This window comes from Salmo trutta, chromosome 5 (genome assembly GCF_901001165.1).
Source record: "Salmo trutta chromosome 5, fSalTru1.1, whole genome shotgun sequence".
Classification (NCBI taxonomy): domain Eukaryota; kingdom Metazoa; phylum Chordata; class Actinopteri; order Salmoniformes; family Salmonidae; genus Salmo; species Salmo trutta.
This window is the reverse complement of record NC_042961.1, coordinates 19,472,808-19,490,590: the sequence shown is the minus strand read 5'-3', so window position 1 is coordinate 19,490,590 and position 17,783 is coordinate 19,472,808. Positions and strand designations below refer to the sequence as shown.

The following is a 17,783-nucleotide window of genomic DNA, read 5'->3' as shown; positions in this document are numbered from 1 at the left end:
AGAGAACTGACAATATTTTTCAATGGTAAACAGCTTGAGTGAACTATCTTCATTTATCCACCATCTTTGGTAGTAGCCCTGGTGGTGATGGCTGTGGTAGAGGAGAAAAGGCTAGCAACGCGAGATCCCTGGTCTCGAGTGCTACGGATCTAGGATCAGCTTCCTCTCATAAATCCTTTAGGTATTATAAAGTAAAACTGACCCCAGATCATCAAAATGGACGGCGTTATCCTACAAGGGAAGGCAAGAGGTAAAGTAAAAAGATATGGCAGCCCAAAATGAGTGATCACATTAAATTACAATCTAAATGTGAGTGTTGCAGATTTCCCATATTTGTCAGTATATGCATTTGAACTGTAAATATACTGTAAAGATAGGCCTGTGCCTACTATTAAGATATTTCTCTGAAAAATCATAGTATGATGTGACTAGGCCTACCAGTAGGCCTTGACTGATTTTGGTTGATGTTGTAGGTTGAAATGGATCTATCAGGAGTAACACTGACATGCCCTGCATTGAAATTGATTTGATCACAATCAAACACATCTTGCAAAAAGCACGCAAATAATGGCGCTGGAGGGAATGACACCCTTTTTACGGGTTCTTGACCAATTGTTCTATTTTGTGTATTTTTTTGCGCTGATCTTAACTTTTTTTGTCATGATGGTTCCACCATCATTTCCTATGACCGAAAACTTGCAGTCACGGGAGGATAAACTGGATGAGCTCTGTTTGAAACTATCTTATCAAAATGCTCTGAAGAACTGTAATATCTATGTTTCTCCGAGTCGTGACTGAACAAGGACATGGTAAATATACATCTAGCTGATTTTTCTATACATCGGCTGGACAGAACGGCTGTGTCGGAGAAGCTCAGATGAGGTGGTGTGTGTCTCTTTGTTAAAAATAACTGGAGCATGATTTCTAATATAAGGAAGTCTCGAGGTTCTTCTCACTTGAGTTAGAATACCTCATGATAAGCTGTAGACCACACTATTTACCAAGAGATTTTTCATCTATATTTTTTGTAGCTGTCTATTTACCACCACAAACCGATGCTGGCACTAACAGGGGCGGAAATCCCGGGGGGGACGGGGGGACATGACCCCCCCATCCTGGGAAAAATATGATTTGTCCCCCCCAATATATCACTGAAACATAACTATGTAATTTAAATAATATTAATAATACGCAATGAAAGCAATTGTGCTGATTATAGACACTTAATAGCGCGTTTTTAAGTTTCAAAAGATTGCGACCCCCCCCCCACCCTTTGCCTCACAATGGTTTGATCCACTGCCAGTTCCTTAGTTGGCAAGGTAACAGAGGGGTCGTATCCACTGTCTGAAAGGCACTCAATGAACGTAACTGACGTGAGGTTAATCCAGTCAATCGCGCACACACACTAGCTGAATATGAAGAGCGAGCGCGCAAATATTAACTATTAAGCTAGCTAGTACCTATTCCATTTATGTGGCCTCGTCAAAGATGGAATCTTTGCTATCGTCAATTTATTCCAAGATCAGCATGCAGATGATGTAAGTTAGTGCTTCAAAGTCCCTGTGATAAGGTTAGCGATAAACTGAAGTCCAAACTGAACAGAACTACACTCTCTTCTACCATTGTCTTAAATATATTTAATGGTCTCGTTGCAAAAGCTAAATTGTCGCAAGGGAACTTTTATTTATTTATTTTATTTCACCTTTATTTAACCCAAGTAGCAAAGATTATAGCAAACACCACTGAAACGGAATTGGTGCTCGCTAGCTTTGCAAATTCAGCTATTGTTGGAAGCCAGCCAATATGAAACAAACTATTAAAATTACAAAAGGTTGCAGCATATGTTGTGTAAATGGTGAACTCATACAGCTGTCAGCTCTTGTCATTTTAATTCGTTTCACATTTGCTAGCTACCTTTTAGATCGAAGCCCAAATAGAATGATAAAAGATAAGATGATAGAAGCCCATCTCCTACTGTAAATAACCTACACACTGTGTGTGTGTGTAGCCAGCCAGCCAGGTAGAAAAATGGCAGAAAAATAAAAGACGGACATCAGAGTATTTTTCAGTACACCAAAACGCAAAGTAAGAACCCTAGTAGCCTAATATCTCAAAGACTAGTTGATAAAATGTTCATAAGAAAGAAATGAAATTCTAATGGAAATGTTTCACAATGATGTCATTAGGCAGAGCAGGCAACAGATGGCACACAGACAGCAGAGTTGGGGACAGATATGCAGGGACAGACTGGCAGAGACAGGGAGTCTCAGGTAAGTTTGTTGAGTCTTTGTTTGACAACATTATGAAAGGTTCTCAATTTTTTTTACTTGTAAAATAGGAACATAATTGGAAAATGCCATGGATACCCCCACTATCAACTTAAACTGATGACTGAACTAAGATTTGTTAAAGGCAATGGTATTGCTGTTGTGATTAGTTGTGTAGTTTTGGGTACCGGTAGTTAGGAGTACAGCAAACACCTTATTTCTTTGGTTCCTCAATATACATTTACCATATTACAATGTAGGCTATGTGTTACAGCACTACTTTTGGTGTCCCCCTCAGGAATTGCTCTTGAGAAAATTTCATGTAATTGTCCCCTCCAAAGTTGATATCAGATTTTCGCCCCTGGGCACTAAGACAGCACTCAACATGCTATATAGGGCTATAAGCAAACAAGAAAATGCTCACCCGGAGGCGGCGCTCCTAGTGGCTGGTGAATTTAATGCAGGAAAATCCGTTTTACAAGTCCGTTTTACATTATTTTTTACCAGCATGTCACCTGTGCAACTAGAGGCAAAAAAACTCTAGATCCCCTTTACTCCACACACAGAGACGCATACAGAGATCGATCTCACCCTCCGTTTGGTAAATCTGACAACTCTATCCTCCTGATTCCTGCATAAAAACAAAAGCTCAAACAGGAAGTACCAGTGAATCGCTCAATACAGAAGTGGTCCGATGAAGCGGATGCTAAGTTACAGGACTGTTTCACTAGCATAGACTGGAATATGTTCCGGGATTCATCCGATGGCATTGAGGAGTTTACCACATCAGTCACCAGCATTAATAAGTGCATCAACAACATTGTCCCCACAGTGACTGTACGTACATATCACAGGATGTTTCCATGTGTTTGAAACCATTCCATTCACTCCATTCCTGCCATTGTTATGAGCCATCCTCCCCTCAGCAGCCTCCTGTGGTACATATCCCAACCAGAAGCCATGGATTACAGGCAACATCTGCACAGAGCTAAAGGCTTAGAGTTGTCGCTTTCAATGAGCAGGACACTAATCCGGACGCTTATATGACATCTCGCTACGCCCTTTGACGAACTATCAAACAGGCAAAGTGTCAATAAAGGACCAAGATCGAATCCTACTACACCAGCTCTGACGTTCATTGGATGTGGCAGGCCTTGCAAACTATCACGGATTACAAAGGGAAACCCAGCTGCAAGCTGTCCAGTGACGCAAGCCTACCAAACGAGCTAAATAAACTCTATGCACGCTTCAAGGATAGCAACACTGAACTATGCATGAGAGTACCAGCTGTTCCAGACAACTGTGTGATCACGCTCTCCGTAGCCGATGTGAGTAAGACCTTTAAACAGGTTAACATTCATAAAGCCGCAGGGCCAGACGGATTACCAGGACCCGTACTCAGAGCATGCGCTGACCAGCTGGAAAGTGTCTTCATCTGACATGTTTCAAGCAGACCACCATAGTCCCTGTACCCAAGAACGCCAAGGTAACCTGTCTAAATGACTATCACCCCGTAGCACTCAGATCTGTAGCCATGAAAATGCTGGTCATGGCTCACATCAACACCATCAGCCCAGACACCCTGGAAGCACTCCAATTCACATACCGCCCCAACAGATCCACAGAGGACGCAATCTCTATTGCACTCCACACTGCCCTTTCCCACCTCAAGAAAAAGGAACACCTACATGAGAATGCTGTTCATTGACTACAGCTCAGCGTTCAACACCATTGTGCCCTCCAAGCTCATCACTAAACTAAGGACCCTGGGATTAAACACCTCCCACAGCAACTGGATCCTGGACTTCCTGACGGGCCGCCCCCAGGTGGTGAGGGTAGGCAACAACACATCCACCACACCGACCCTCAGCACAGGGGCCCCTCAGGGGTGCATGCTTAGTCCCTTCCTGTACTCCCTGTTCACCCATGACTGCGTGGCCGCGCACGACTCCAACACCATCATTAACTTGGGCACTCAGATCCTCAAACATTTCTACAGCTGCACCATTGAGAGCATTTTGACTAGTTACATCCTCACTTGGTATGGCACTGCTTGGCATCTGACCGCAAGGCGCTACAGAGGGTAGTGCGTATGGCCCAGTACATCACTGGGGCCAAGCTCCCTGCCATCCAGAACCTCGATACCAAGAGGTGTCAGAGGAAGACCCTAAACATTTTCAAAGACTCCAGCCACCGAAGTCATAGACTGATGCACCAAGTCTGGAACCAACAGGACCCTGAATAGCTTCTACCCTCAAGCTATAAGACCGCTAAATAGTTAGTTAAATAATTAACCAATTGCCACCAGGGATATCTGCATTGACCCTTTTTGCAATAATCTCTTTTGACTCATCACTTACACTGCTGTTACTGTTTATTATTTATCCTGTCCATATCTACCTCAACAACTTTGTACCCTTGCACATCAACTTGGTACTGGTACCCCGCGTATATAGCCACGGTATCGTTACTCATTGTGTATTTATTCCTTGTGTTATTATTTTTCTATTTTTTTCTACTATTTCCATTTTTTTGTGCTGTTGGGAAGGGCACTTAAGTAAGCATTTCACTGTTAATCTACACCTGTTGTTTATGAAGCATGTGACAAATACAGTTTGATTCGATTCAAGCAAATTCATGCCTGCCCTGTCTCTCAGAACGTCTGATTCCCAGTCCACTCTGAGGCTCAACCTTCCTTTCAGATCACAACGCTGCCTTTGCATGTCACCTTCACACCCAACCACACATTTCCTCCTCTCCTGCACCATGTTCCTACTGATGGCCTTTCAGCATCTTCCTCTGTTTGCCCTGACTATACTGTAGGCTGTGGGATGGCGCTCCTCTAACATCTCCTGACATGAACTCATGTTGTAACATACGTGTGTAGAGCACAGCCGATAAGTAGAGAATGGGCAAGGGTTCAAGAGCTGAGAGCATGGTCTTCATCATCACCATACCCTCCCTGTGTCCAGCTGCCACCGGCCTCCAATAGCTTCCATAATCACCCAAGGGATATGTGACTACCATCTCTCCATGAATCTGGAAGAGCTGCCTACTGTAGCATTCATTATCTGTGCTACTGTCTCCATCATAACACACCCATAAACCCGAGAGCTGCTGCTGTGAAAGAGAAATATGTGTCTTGGGTTATAGGTTGAGCAAATTGAAAAAATGAATTGTTGTCTCTTTTTTGTCTTAGCGTAGTATTAAAAGTTGCACTATGCAGAAATCGCTCCACCATTTCCTGGTTGCTAAAACTCTAATAGTTTGCCTAATTTCAGATTTTGTGACAAAATAAGATAGTATAGTGTAGAGAATCATTGTACCATCTAAACCACTATAAAATATATTTTCCATAACCAAAAATATTGTTGTTTTAGCTGTTTGAAGCTGGCATACAAAACCGAAAATAAAAGACAAAAACAAACCTTAAGAATGGGAAGCAAATAAATAATGCACATAGAACATATCTACCAGGTCTTAGACTAGCTTTCAAGTAGAATGATAGATCTATAACTCACATTTTTATGTGAATTTGGTAGGGTTGCCCAAAAAGTTACGTATTGCCACGTTAACTGTAGGTTGTTGGAGCATCATTTTTAAAAGGCTGAATTGAATTATGCCTGTTATGTAATATCATGCTCACTGTAAAGGTTTATCTGAGTTTTAATGATTTTATTATGAGGAATATTAATAGGACTTGTTCACAGTATGTCTGTGTGCACACATGCGTGCAACTGTAGAGAGAGAGAGACAGACAGAATGCTCTGCAAGTGTATTTGTATACAGCTGTGCTTCTGTTCATCAATGTCTGTTCAGAGAAATTACAGTGCATTCGGGAGGTATTCAGACGCCTTGACTTTTTCCAGATTTTGGTACATTACAGCCTTGTTCTAAAATTGATTAAATATTTTTCCCCCCTCCATCTACACACAATACCCCATAATGACAAAGGAAAAACAGGTTTTTAGAAATGTTTGCACATTTATAAAAAATACAAAACAGAAATATCACATTTACATACAGTGCCAGTCATAAGATTGGACACACCTACTCATTCAAGGGTTTTTCTTTATTTTAAAACATTTCTACATTGTAGAATAATAGTGAACACATCAAAACTATGAAATAACACATATGGAATCATGTAGTAACAAAAAAAGTCTTAAACAAATCAAAATATATTTTATATTGAGATTATTCAAAGTAGCCACCCGTTGCCTTGATGACAGCTTTGCACACTCTTGGCATTCTCTCAACCAGCTTCATGAGGAATGCTTTTCCAACAGTCTTGAAGGAGTTCCCACATATGCTGAGCTCTTGTTGGCTGCTTTTCCTTCACCCTGTGGTCCAACTCATCCCAAACCATCTCAATTGGGTTGAGGTCAGATGATTGTGGAGGCCAGGTCATCTGATGCAGCACTCCATCACTCTCCTTCTTGGTCAAATAGCCCTTACACATCCTGGAGGTGGGTTTTGGGTCATTGTCCTGTTGAAAAACAAATGAAAGTCCCACTAAGCGCAAACCAGATGGGATGGCGTATCACTGCAGAATGCTGTGGTAGACATGCTGGTTAAGTGTGCCTTGAATTCTAAATAAATCACTGACAGTGTCACTAGCAAAGCACCCCCCACACCATCACACCTCCTCCTCCATGCTTCACGGTTGGAAGCACACATGCGGAGATCATCCGTTCACCTACTCTGCGTCTCACAAAGACACGGCAGTTGGAACTAAAAATCTCAAATTTGGACTCATCAGACCAAAAAACAGATTTCCACCATTGCTCGTGTTTCTTTGCCCAAGCAAGTCCCTTCTTATTATTGGTGTCCTTTAGTAGTGATTTCTTTGCAGAAATTCGACCATGAAGGCCTAATTCACAGGAGTCTCCTCTGAACATTTGATGTTGAGATGTGTGTGTTATATTAACTCTGTGAAGCATTTATTAGGGCTGCAATCTGAGGTGCAGTTAACTCGAATGAACTTATTCTCTGCAGCAGAGGTAACTCTAGGTCTTTCTTTCCTATGGCGGTCCTTGTGAGAGCCAGTTTCATCATAGCGCTTGATGGTTTTTGCAACTGCAGTTCTTGAAATGTTCCGCATTGACTGACATTCATGTCTTAAAGTAATGATGGACTGCCATTTCTGTTTGCTTATTTGAGCTGTTCTTGCCATAATATGGACTTGGTCTTTTACCAAATAGGGCTATCTTCTGTATACCACCCCTACCTTGTCACAACACAACTGACTGGCTCAAATGCATTAAGAAGGGAAGAAATTTCACAAATTAACTTTTAACAAAGCACACCTGTTAATTGAAATGCATTCCAGGTGACTACCTAATGAACCTGGTTGAGAGAATGCCAAGAGTGTGCAAAGCTGTCATCAAGGCAAAGGGTGGCTACTTTGAAGAATCTCAAATATAAAATATATTTTGATTTGTTTAACATGTTTTGGTTTCTACATAATTCCATGTGTGTTTTTTAATAGTTTTGGTGTCTTCGCTATGATTTTACAATGTAGAAAATAGTAAAAAATAAAGAAAAACCCTTGAAAGAGTAGGTGTCTCCAAACTTTTGACTGGTACTGTAAGTATTCAGACCCTTTAATCAGTACTTTGTTGAAGCACCTTTGGCAGCGATTATAGCCTCGAGTCTTCTTGTGTATGATGCTACAAGCTTGGCACACCTGTATTTGGGGAGTTTCTCCCATTCTTCTCTGTAGATCCTCTCAACCTCTGTCAGATTGGATGAGGAGCTTCACTGCACAAATATTTTCAGGTGTCTCCAGAGATGTTCGATCAGGTTCAAGTCCGGACTCTGGCTGAGCCACTCAAGGAAATTCAGAGACTTGTCCCGAAACCACTCCTGCATTGTCTTGTCTGTGTGCTTAGGGTCGTTGTCCTTTTGGAAGGTAAACCTTTGCCCCAGTCTGAGGTCCTGAGCACTCTGGAGTAGGTTTTTGTCAAGGATCTCGCTGTACTTTGCTCATCTTTCCCTCGATCCTGACCAGTCTCCCAGTCCCTGCTGCTGAAAAACATCCCCACAGCATGATGCTGCCACCACCATGCTTCACCGTAGGGATGGTGCCAGGTTTCCTCCAGACGTGATAGTTGGCATTCAGACCAAAGAGTTCAATCTTGGTTTCATCAGACCAGAGAATTTTGTTTCTCATGGTTGGAGTCCTTTAGGTGCCTTTTACTGAGGAGTGTCTTCCACAGAGGAACTCTGGAGCTCTCTCAGAGTGACTATCGGGTTCTTGGTCATCTCCCTGACCAAGGCCCCTCACCCCAGATTGCTCAGTTTGGCCAGGCGGCCAGCTCTAGGAAGAGTCTTGGTGGTTCTAAACTTCTTCCATTTCAGAATGATGGAGGCCACTGTGTTCTTGGGGACCTTCAATGCTGCAGACATTTTGTGGTACCCTTCCCCAGATCTGTGCCTCGACACAATCCTGTCTCGGAGCTCTACGGACAATTCCTTCGACCTCATGGCTTGGTTTTTGCTTTGACATGCACTGTCAACTGTGGGATTGTCATGCCTTGATCTGTTTCACCTGTCTTTGTGATTGTCTCTACCCTCCTCCAGGTGTTGCACATCTTCCCCATTATCCCCTGTGTATTTATACGGGTGTTCTCTGTTTGTCTGTTGCCAGTTCGTCTTGTTTGTCCAGCTTACCGGTGTTTGTCCTGTCAGCTCCTGTTTTTCCAAGCCTCTCTTTTTCTCGCCATCCTGGTTTTGACCCTCGCCTGTCCCGTCTCTGTACCCGCCTGCCTGTCCCTGACCCTGAGCCTGCCTGCTGAACGGTACCCTTGCACCATCTCTGGATTATTGACCCCTGCCTGCTTTGACCTGTCTCTTGCCTGCCCCTTGGACAATTAAACCATTGTTTATTCAACGTGTCTGCATCTGGCTCTTCCCTTGATTCCTGATAGGGACCTTATATAGGAAGGTGTGTGCCTTTCCAAATCATGTCTAATCAATTGAATTTACCACAAGTGGACTCCAATCAAGTTGTAGAAACAACTCAAGGATGATCAATGGAAACAGGACGCACCTGAGCTTGATTTCGAGTCTCATGGCAAAGGGTCTGAATACTTATGTAAATAAGGTATTTCTGTTTTTTACTTTTTTACTTTCCGAAGGCACTGTATCTTTATTTGTGAGTGTGTGTTAAACAATGAGTGTTTGTGTATGTTTTTTGTTGTTGCGAGATATAGTGTTAATGTGTGCCTGTTTGTGAGTGCATTTCTCCCACTGACGCAATGCTTTGTCTCTGGACTGGGCATGCCTTTTACAGGCAGGCAGCATTGTGGAGGGAGAGTGCCAGTGATTACAGAGTGTTTGCGGTGAACACAGGAGCTGTGCTCTGGCTTCTTCTGTAATTACAGGGAGGCAGACTGATATGAAAGCCTAATTAGAGCGGTGCAGAGGTGCCTCAATATTAATTGCAGCATTTTCTGTGATGTTCCTGTCGGACGAGACTTCAGCAGGCGGTGTGCTGGGTTGAGTGGTGGGTGGTAACAGAGGGATGTCAGATCCTGGGAGGAGAGAGGGAAGAGGAGAGAGGGAAGAGGAGAGGTGGAGGAGGGGGAGTTGCGCTGTTAGCCACTTTCCCCTCTGCCAAAGAAAAGCTGAATGTATCATGGGTGAAGGAATGCATCGGCCTAATATGGAAACAGTGTCCGATTCCAAGTCAGTGCCCATTGACCTCTCCTGAATGTAATCCATTTCATTTTTTTTTTACCTTCATTTAACTAGGCAAGTCAGTTAAGAACAAACTCTTATTTTCAATGATGGCCTAGGAACGGTGGGTTAACTGCCTTGTTCAGGGGCAGAACAACAGATTTCTACCTTGTCAGCTCAGGGATTCAATCTTGTAACCTTTCAGTTACAAGTCCAACACTCTAATCACTAGGCTACCTGCCGCCTCATTGCCAATTGCCAATATTATGTGTACTTATTATGTATTCCAGTGCTGGTGTATTGCTGCAAGGGTGGTTGTCTCCTAGATGTAAAGCTGTTGTGAAGCAGTAAGTGTTATAACTGGTATACAGTACCTTAGGTGAAGGCATATCAAAAGGTCCCGAGTTTCAGACTAGTCCTCCATACGTATAAGCCTTGATTGTTCTTCTTAAATTGGTCACGAGTCCTTCATCCACACCACATGTACATTGCACACACACACACACACACACACACACACACACACACACACACACACACACACACACACACACACACACACACACACACACACACACACACACACACACACACACACACACACACACACACACACACACACACACACACACACACACACACACACACACCCCAATTGGGCAGCAGAGCCAAATTTGAGCTGAGTGAGGAAAAAGCCTCTCATAAACTGAGACAATATAGCCCTCCCCTCTCTTCCTGTTTTTGTTGCTCTGTCGTCATTGTATTACATTGCATTATTTATATGCGTAGCAGACACCTCCAGCCACGGCTGGCTGAAGAGCTTCTACGTTCCACAGCAAACAACTCTGCTACACAGCAGTGGAACCGTTGAGGTTGAGTGACTCACTCAACAAGAATTATGCCAATTTGGCTGGTGGATGGCCTCTCCTCTCTTCCTAGGTCATACTCCAAGGAAGGAGTGAACTTTGAAATGGTGTGTAGAGCACAGCTGATGAGTAGAGGATGGGCAAGAATTCAAGAGATGAGAGCATCGCCTCCCTCATCCAGCCCTATTGAGACTCTCTTTCAGAGGAAAGGAAAAAGGACTGTACTCAATTCTGCACTTCTTTCCAAATGCTTGTTTGTTATCACTCTATCTACACAGAGTAAGGATGAGCATGACATTGTTATCACCAACGAAAAACAATACATGAAGTATACTATACTGTATCTGAGTCGGTCTGTCTTTCACCACAGTGAAACGATGAGCAAGACATTATCGGCAATCATATGGTGAAACCCCAACAGAAGACATGGAGGTATCTGCATAAAGCTCTTCCTTCCCTTTTTCCTCGCAGCTATTGGATATCACTACTGTACGCCCACAGGCTGTCTCTGTTGATTACAACACCATAGGATTCTTCTAATGACCCAGTTAAAAGGACATCAGAGCAATTCCAAGGGTTAATAGGTGACCCTTTACCAATGGACACTGTCAATGTGTTTCTGCCCATTCATTGTCATCACACAGTTTTAATGAGTGACTATTTAACTGTGTTTCAGTGTGTTTATACTGCAGTATGTATCCACTATCTACACTATCTTCATGTGTACTACACACGACTTCACTCAACACGCTAGAGGTATTTGAAGGCAGAAAGTCCAACTCTGAACATCTGCCATTGTCTCTGTGAGCTCATTACAGGTCACTTCCTCCCAGCTGGCCTTCTGGACACCGCAGCGATGTATAGGTTCTGTCGGTTCCTCATTCCTGCAGGACTCACTGTGTCACTACACAGGAAATAACTCACTATATGCCTTTTGACACAGACTGACGAGGCCTCTAAGTGGCTCATCTCATTCCCAGATTCCAGTTTCAGTATTTCGGCTGCAAGGATAGTACTATGCATGTATCTACATGGAATGTGCACACACACACACACACACACGCACATACACATATACACACAGACGCTCAACACAAGTGACAAATCGCCCACACATTCTGTCAAAGAATATTTATAAATGGAAAGCAGCAAAAGGCAGAACACATTTTGGTTAGCATCAAATTATACATAGGCACTTACTGGTATGTTATGACATGTTCATCTTCACAAATGAGGAGAATACAGATAAGACAGGGAATGCTTCAAATGGCCTTGCTGTCCCTTAGGGAGCCTTCCTCCTTCTTCTCTCCTCCTCCTTACTGTTTATGTAACTCTGCACATCAGTACTCATTTCTCACAAACATATTCATCCTCCCTATCACTTATGAACTGACCTGATCTCTGAATGAAATGAGAAAGATTGAGGAGGAAGAAGACGAGAAGAAGATGACGAAGAGAGAGGAGGAGGATGAAGAAAGGTTTCCTACTGCTGTGGGAAAGAGGCAAAGAGCAAGAGAAAATTTGATGAAATTAGAGAAAGAGAGGGAGAGAGGACAAGAGGGAAGGGTGAGACTTGGCTAGGGAGGAGGAGGCAGGGATGTAGTAGGCAGCTTGATGCACACTCGGTCAGACTGCTGTGCGTGGGTTTGCTGCAGGATTGCTGAACATAGCCTACATTATCTCCAGTACATGCATAATCACACACATTCGTTTCTACACAAATGACTTACAGTCAAGAGATGCAAGCTTCACATCTGATCTGATCTGGCTTCTGTATTGTTGCATGTCTAAACCTTGGTCACCCTGATCCAGTCTGATCCAGTTATATCTGCATTATTTCACAGTCTGGGATTTGCCAGCTGGCATATCACACTTACTTACAGTATGAGCTACATATGTCTGGAACATGGCTTAAGTTCTAGGTGTACTGTACTGTAACAGCACTGAAGAGCACAACGGCCACGGTATCTCTGGCTTAGCTTATGCTGGCCAGTACCCACTTTAGAATTTTGACGCAGTGAGGTGTTGTTTAGAGTTGGTTTGGGAGTATTTGATAAGCAGTGTGTAGCCTAGAAGGTCCATTCTATCACCACATACAAATAACAAAACAACAAATGAAAGAAATATCTCTCTGGGTGTCCGAGTGTCATTCTGATCGTGTCCTTCTGTTCATGGGCAGATGAGACATCAAAACATCCCTCTCAACATCAATCACACAGTTGCACAAAGTCACCCTGCCAGGGGACAGCCAGTGACTAAGATCCAGTCTCATGTAGGCCGGTCAGTCCTGCCTGTACATCCACGTGCTTCTTCCCTCCCTCTGTGGACTAAAAGAAGAGAGAGGACCTCTGCATCCGGGAGCCCACCTTCTTAAAGAGGGCTTTCAGTTTGCACACCTTACAGTGCCTCATTTTACTACTCTTCCCCTTCCCTTCCCCTCCCTCCCCGCTGCCCTCTGGCCCCTCGCTGCCTGGCTCACCCAGCCATGGTGTCCACACCCCCCCATGGAGCTGGGGGTCCGCCATGTGGTCATCGGGGGGGTTTCGGGGCGGCACGGCCGTCTGGTTGTACTCAGCCAGCCTGGCCAGCAGTATTTTGACCACCTCAGGCCTTGCATCGGCTAGGTCTGACCTCTCATAAGGGTCAGCGGAGATGTTGAAAAGCCACACAGACTTCCCCCTCTGATCCCGACGTTTCTCCATGCCCTGCCACTGATGGGGCCCCCCGGGCAGGGTCTGAGGGGGCACCCAGTCCCCGTCACCCACATTTCCCGTCAGCAACTTCCAGTCCCCGGCCCGGATTGCCGCCCGCAATGCCGTGTCCCAGATGCCAAAGCCGTTAAGGGCCAGGGTCCTGGAGTCTGCCTCACCAGGCCGTCGGGATACCGGGTCGATGTTGAACAGGATCTCAGTGCGGGGGCAAGGCAGCCCCTGGCTGATGGCCCCCCACACATTGTGGCCGTCCAGCTGGCCTCGGTCCTTCTCCGGTGCCCCCGCCAGAGACAGCAGGGTTGGGTACCAGTCAGAAACATGGATCAGCGCCTTGCTCACCTTTCCTTTCCTCTTCAGGAGTGGGCTATGGACGAAACCCACCGCCCGTACTCCCCCCTCCCAGTACGTGCCCTTCCCCCCACGCAGGGGCCAGTTGCAGCCCCCAGAGAGGGGCTGGCCCCCGTTGTCTGAGGAGTAGACCAGGACAGAGTTCTGGTAGAGGCCACGAGTCCTCAGCTCCTGCACCAGCGCCCCCACACCCTCGTCAACACAGCTCACCATGGCTGCGTAGTGTCGTCGCGGGCGGTTGTCCAGGGCACTGTAGCGTTGCAGAAAGTGGTTTGGTGCCTGGAGGGGTGTGTGGACAGCCTGGAGGGCCAGGTACAGGAAGAGGGGCTTCCGAGGGTCATGGGCCCTCAGGATCTTCTTAACCCTGGACAGAAAGAGGAAGCAACCAGGTCTGGGTTACATCTTTATATAACTGAGACATTATGTAAAATACATAGATTCCGTGGTGTCCAAACCTCGGAAATAGCCCAAGATTTTGAAATTCACAATTCTAATCAAATGCAAATCAGTCTAAAAACCTCTTCATTCCGTTTCCAACATGCACAATAGTGTTTACTACCAGATAAGCTCCTTCTCATAAATATAAATATGTGTAAGACCTGGCCTCACCTTTCTATGTAGAGCGTTGTGGAGTAGTTACCGCTCATCTCCCAGGCTGGTCTCTCCCCATCGTGCAGGTCGAAGCCGCAGGCCTCAGCCTGGTCACAGCTCTGGTAGGAGAAGTGGTCACCGCTGCCAGTCAGGGAGCCCAGGAAGCTCTGGAAGCCGCGGCCCGTGGGCAGGCAGCCCGGCCGGCAGAAGCCCAGGTGCCACTTTCCTACCATGTGGGTGCTGTAGCCCGCTTCCTGCAGCCGCTCAGCCAGGGTGGGCGCATCCGGGGGCAGGCACAGCGGCTGGCGTGCCCGGATGATAGAATGCTGGAGGCCCGTGTGAATCTGGTACCTGGAAGAAACGGGAAGTGGAGTGGAGGTCAGGGCGAAGCCAAGATTATGTAATTTCCCAAACCGCGAAGGGAAAGATTCCCAGAACCAGTGAGACATCCCTCCCATTTATTAACAGGGATCAACGTCACCACCTTCACACATTTGTTCTAAACACATACAGTACATGTCTATTCACAACCAAATGCAATGTGTTGACAGATCACTCCTCTATTTAGAAGAAAGCTTATAGGAATGCATAGAAGTGTGAGAGGAATTTGATCATTCCGGATAATACTAGATAGGCCTAATAAGCCAGTGCAGTACAGTAAGTACATTACTCACCGCCCGGTCATAAGCTGGCTGCGTGAGGGTGAGCAGATCGGCTGGACATAGTAGTTCTCCAGCTTCACCCCTTCTCCAGCCAGCTGGTCCAGGACCGGAGTGTGGATGTCCGAGCCATGGTAGCCCACGTCCCCATAGCCCTGGTCATCCGCCAGGATGAAGATGAGGTGGGGAGGCATGGTGCCTGGGATCCCCCCAGAGCCCGAGTCATCCTGGGTCTGACCCCCTCGCATGCAGCAGAGAAAGCCTAGTACGGCCACTCCGAGCAGGGGGAAGCCTGACTCAACCGCCCCTCTCATAACCATCGTCAGTCTGGAGGTTAGTCTCTGTCTGGGATCAGCTACTCCGATTTAGAGCAGCCTTGCGGAGCCCTCCCTGCACTCTGTCTGCACAAACAGTGGGGGTGGTGAATGCAGGAGGCTACCTGTTGAGGCCACTGAGTTGCATGGGGAGCATGGTGAGTGTACGTACACCCGAAGAAGGATTCATCTTTCTTGCCCCTACCGCTCTGTTGTCTCCCTATTCATCTCCACGTTGCATAAGACGTCCTTGATGTGGTGCGAGTAGGTGAGGGTAGTGGATAATGTTGCTGTCTGTGAGATAGTTTGGTGTGTGTCACACTTAGTGTCCCTCACACTGCTCTGTCTCTGTCTCAGGTTCTGTCTGTCTGGGCTATGTGTGTGTCTGTGTGTGGTGTGTGTGTGTGTCTAGTCGTAGGTACATAGGCTTCCCCTTCACAGCAACTTGCCACATTCTTCTATCCCTACAGGCGCCTCCTGGGTCGGCTGGGCAGAACTGGGCCACTGGCTGGCGCACACACACACACACAAAATCCAATGTTATTTGTCACATGCCTCGCAAACAACAGGTGTAGACTAACAGTGAAATGCTTGCATACGGTCCCTTCCCAACAATGCAGAGACAAAATATAGAAAAATAATATTGAAGAATAAACACACAATGAGTAATGATAACTTGGCTATTTACACTGGGTACCAGTACCAAGTCGATGTGCAGGGGTATGAGATAATTGAGGTAGATAGGTACATATAGGTAAGGGTAAAGTGACTAGGCAACAGGATAAATAATAAACGGTAACAGCAGCGTATGTGATGAGTCAAAAGAGTTAGTGCAAAAAGGGTCACGCACGTACACACACACACACACACACGTACTCACACACACACACACACACACACACACACGCACACACACACACACACACACACGTACTCACACACACACGTACTCACACACACACACACACACACACACATAAACTCGTCCCTTTTTCAGGACCCTGTCTTTCAAAGATAATTAGTAAAAATCCAAAGAACTTCACAGATCTTCATTGTAAAGGGTTTAAACACTGTTTCACATGCTTGTTCAATGAACCATAAACAATTAATGAACACACACCTGTGGAACGGTCTTTAAGACACTAACAGCTTACAGACGGTAGGCAATTAAGGTCACAGTTATGAAAACTTAGGACACTAAAGAGGCCTTTCTACTGACTCTGAAAAACACCAAAAGAAAGATGCCCAGGGTCCCTGCTCATCTGTGTGAACGTGCCTTAGGTATGCTGCAAGGAGGCATGAGGACTGCAGATGTGGCCAGGGCAATAAATTGCAATGTCCGTACTGTGAGACGCCTAAGACAGCGCTACAGGGAGACAGGACGGACAGGTGATCGTCCTCGCAGTGGCAGACCACGTGTAAGAACACCTGCACAGGATCGGTACATCTGAACATCACACCTGCGGGACAGGTACAGGATGGCAACAACAACTACCCGAGTTACACCAGGAATGCACAATCCCTCCATCAGTGCTCAGACTGTCCACAATAGGCTGAGAGAGGCTGGACTGAGGGCTTGTAGGCCTGTTGTAAGGCAGGTCCTCACCAGACATCACCGGCAACAGCGTCGCCTATGGGCACAAACTCAGGACTGGCAAAAAGTGCTCTTCACTGACAAGTCGCGGTTTTGTCTCACCAGGGGGGACAGTCGGATTCGTGTTTATCGTCGAAGGAATGAGCGTTACACCGAGGCCTGTACTCTGGAGCGGGATCGATTTGGAGGTGGAGGGTCCGTCATGGTCTGGGGTGGTGTGTCACAGCATCATCGGACTGAGCTTATTGTCATTGCAGGCAATCTAAACGCTGTGAGTTACAGGGAAGACATCCTCCTCCCTCATGTGGTACCCTTCCTGCAGGCTCATCCTGACATGACCCTCCAACATGACAATGTCACCAGCCATACTGCTCATTCTGTGTGTGATTTCCTGCAAGACAGGAATGTCAGTGTTCTGCCATGGCCAGCGAAGAGCCCGTATCTCAATTCCATTGAGCACGTCTGGGACCTGTTGGATCGGAGGGTGAGGGCTAGGGCCATTCCCCCCAGAAATGTCCGGGAACTTGCCGGTGCCTTGGTGGAAGAGTGGGGTAAAATTTCACAGCAAGACCTGGCAAATCTGGTGCAGTCCATGAGGAGGAGATGCACTGCAGTACTTAATGCAGCTGGTGGATACTGACTGTTACTTTTGATTTTGACCCCCCCTTTGTTCAGGGACACATTATTCCATTTCTGTGAGACACACGTCTGTGGAACTTGTTCAGTTTATGTCTCAGTTGTTGAATCTTG

At 45.9% G+C, this 17,783-nt stretch overlaps 1 protein-coding gene across 1 annotated transcript; it reads right to left on the bottom strand.

Annotated features, from left to right (window-relative positions):
- Positions 1-13,143: 13,143 nt before the first annotated feature.
- Positions 13,144-15,992, bottom strand: si:dkey-174i8.1 (arylsulfatase I). Its single transcript, XM_029752151.1, has 3 exons — positions 15,141-15,992; positions 14,485-14,817; positions 13,144-14,239 (listed from the first exon to the last, which is right to left on the bottom strand). Exons 1-3 carry the CDS (start codon positions 15,443-15,445, stop codon positions 13,144-13,146), a joined length of 1,734 nt encoding a protein of 577 aa, XP_029608011.1. The 5' UTR covers positions 15,446-15,992.
- Between the last annotated feature and the right edge of the window lie 1,791 nt (positions 15,993-17,783).

Coding starts and splice junctions, on each gene's coding strand:
- si:dkey-174i8.1 (XM_029752151.1), bottom strand. CDS start 15,445: ATGGTTATGAGAGGGGCGGTTGAGTCAGGCTTCCCCCTGCTCGGAGTG. Junction 14,818..15,140: donor AGCCAGCTTATGACCGGGCG/GTGAGTAATGTA, acceptor CGTTTCTTCCAG/GTACCAGATTCACACGGGCC. Junction 14,240..14,484: donor ACAACGCTCTACATAGAAAG/GTGAGGCCAGGT, acceptor CTTTCTGTCCAG/GGTTAAGAAGATCCTGAGGG.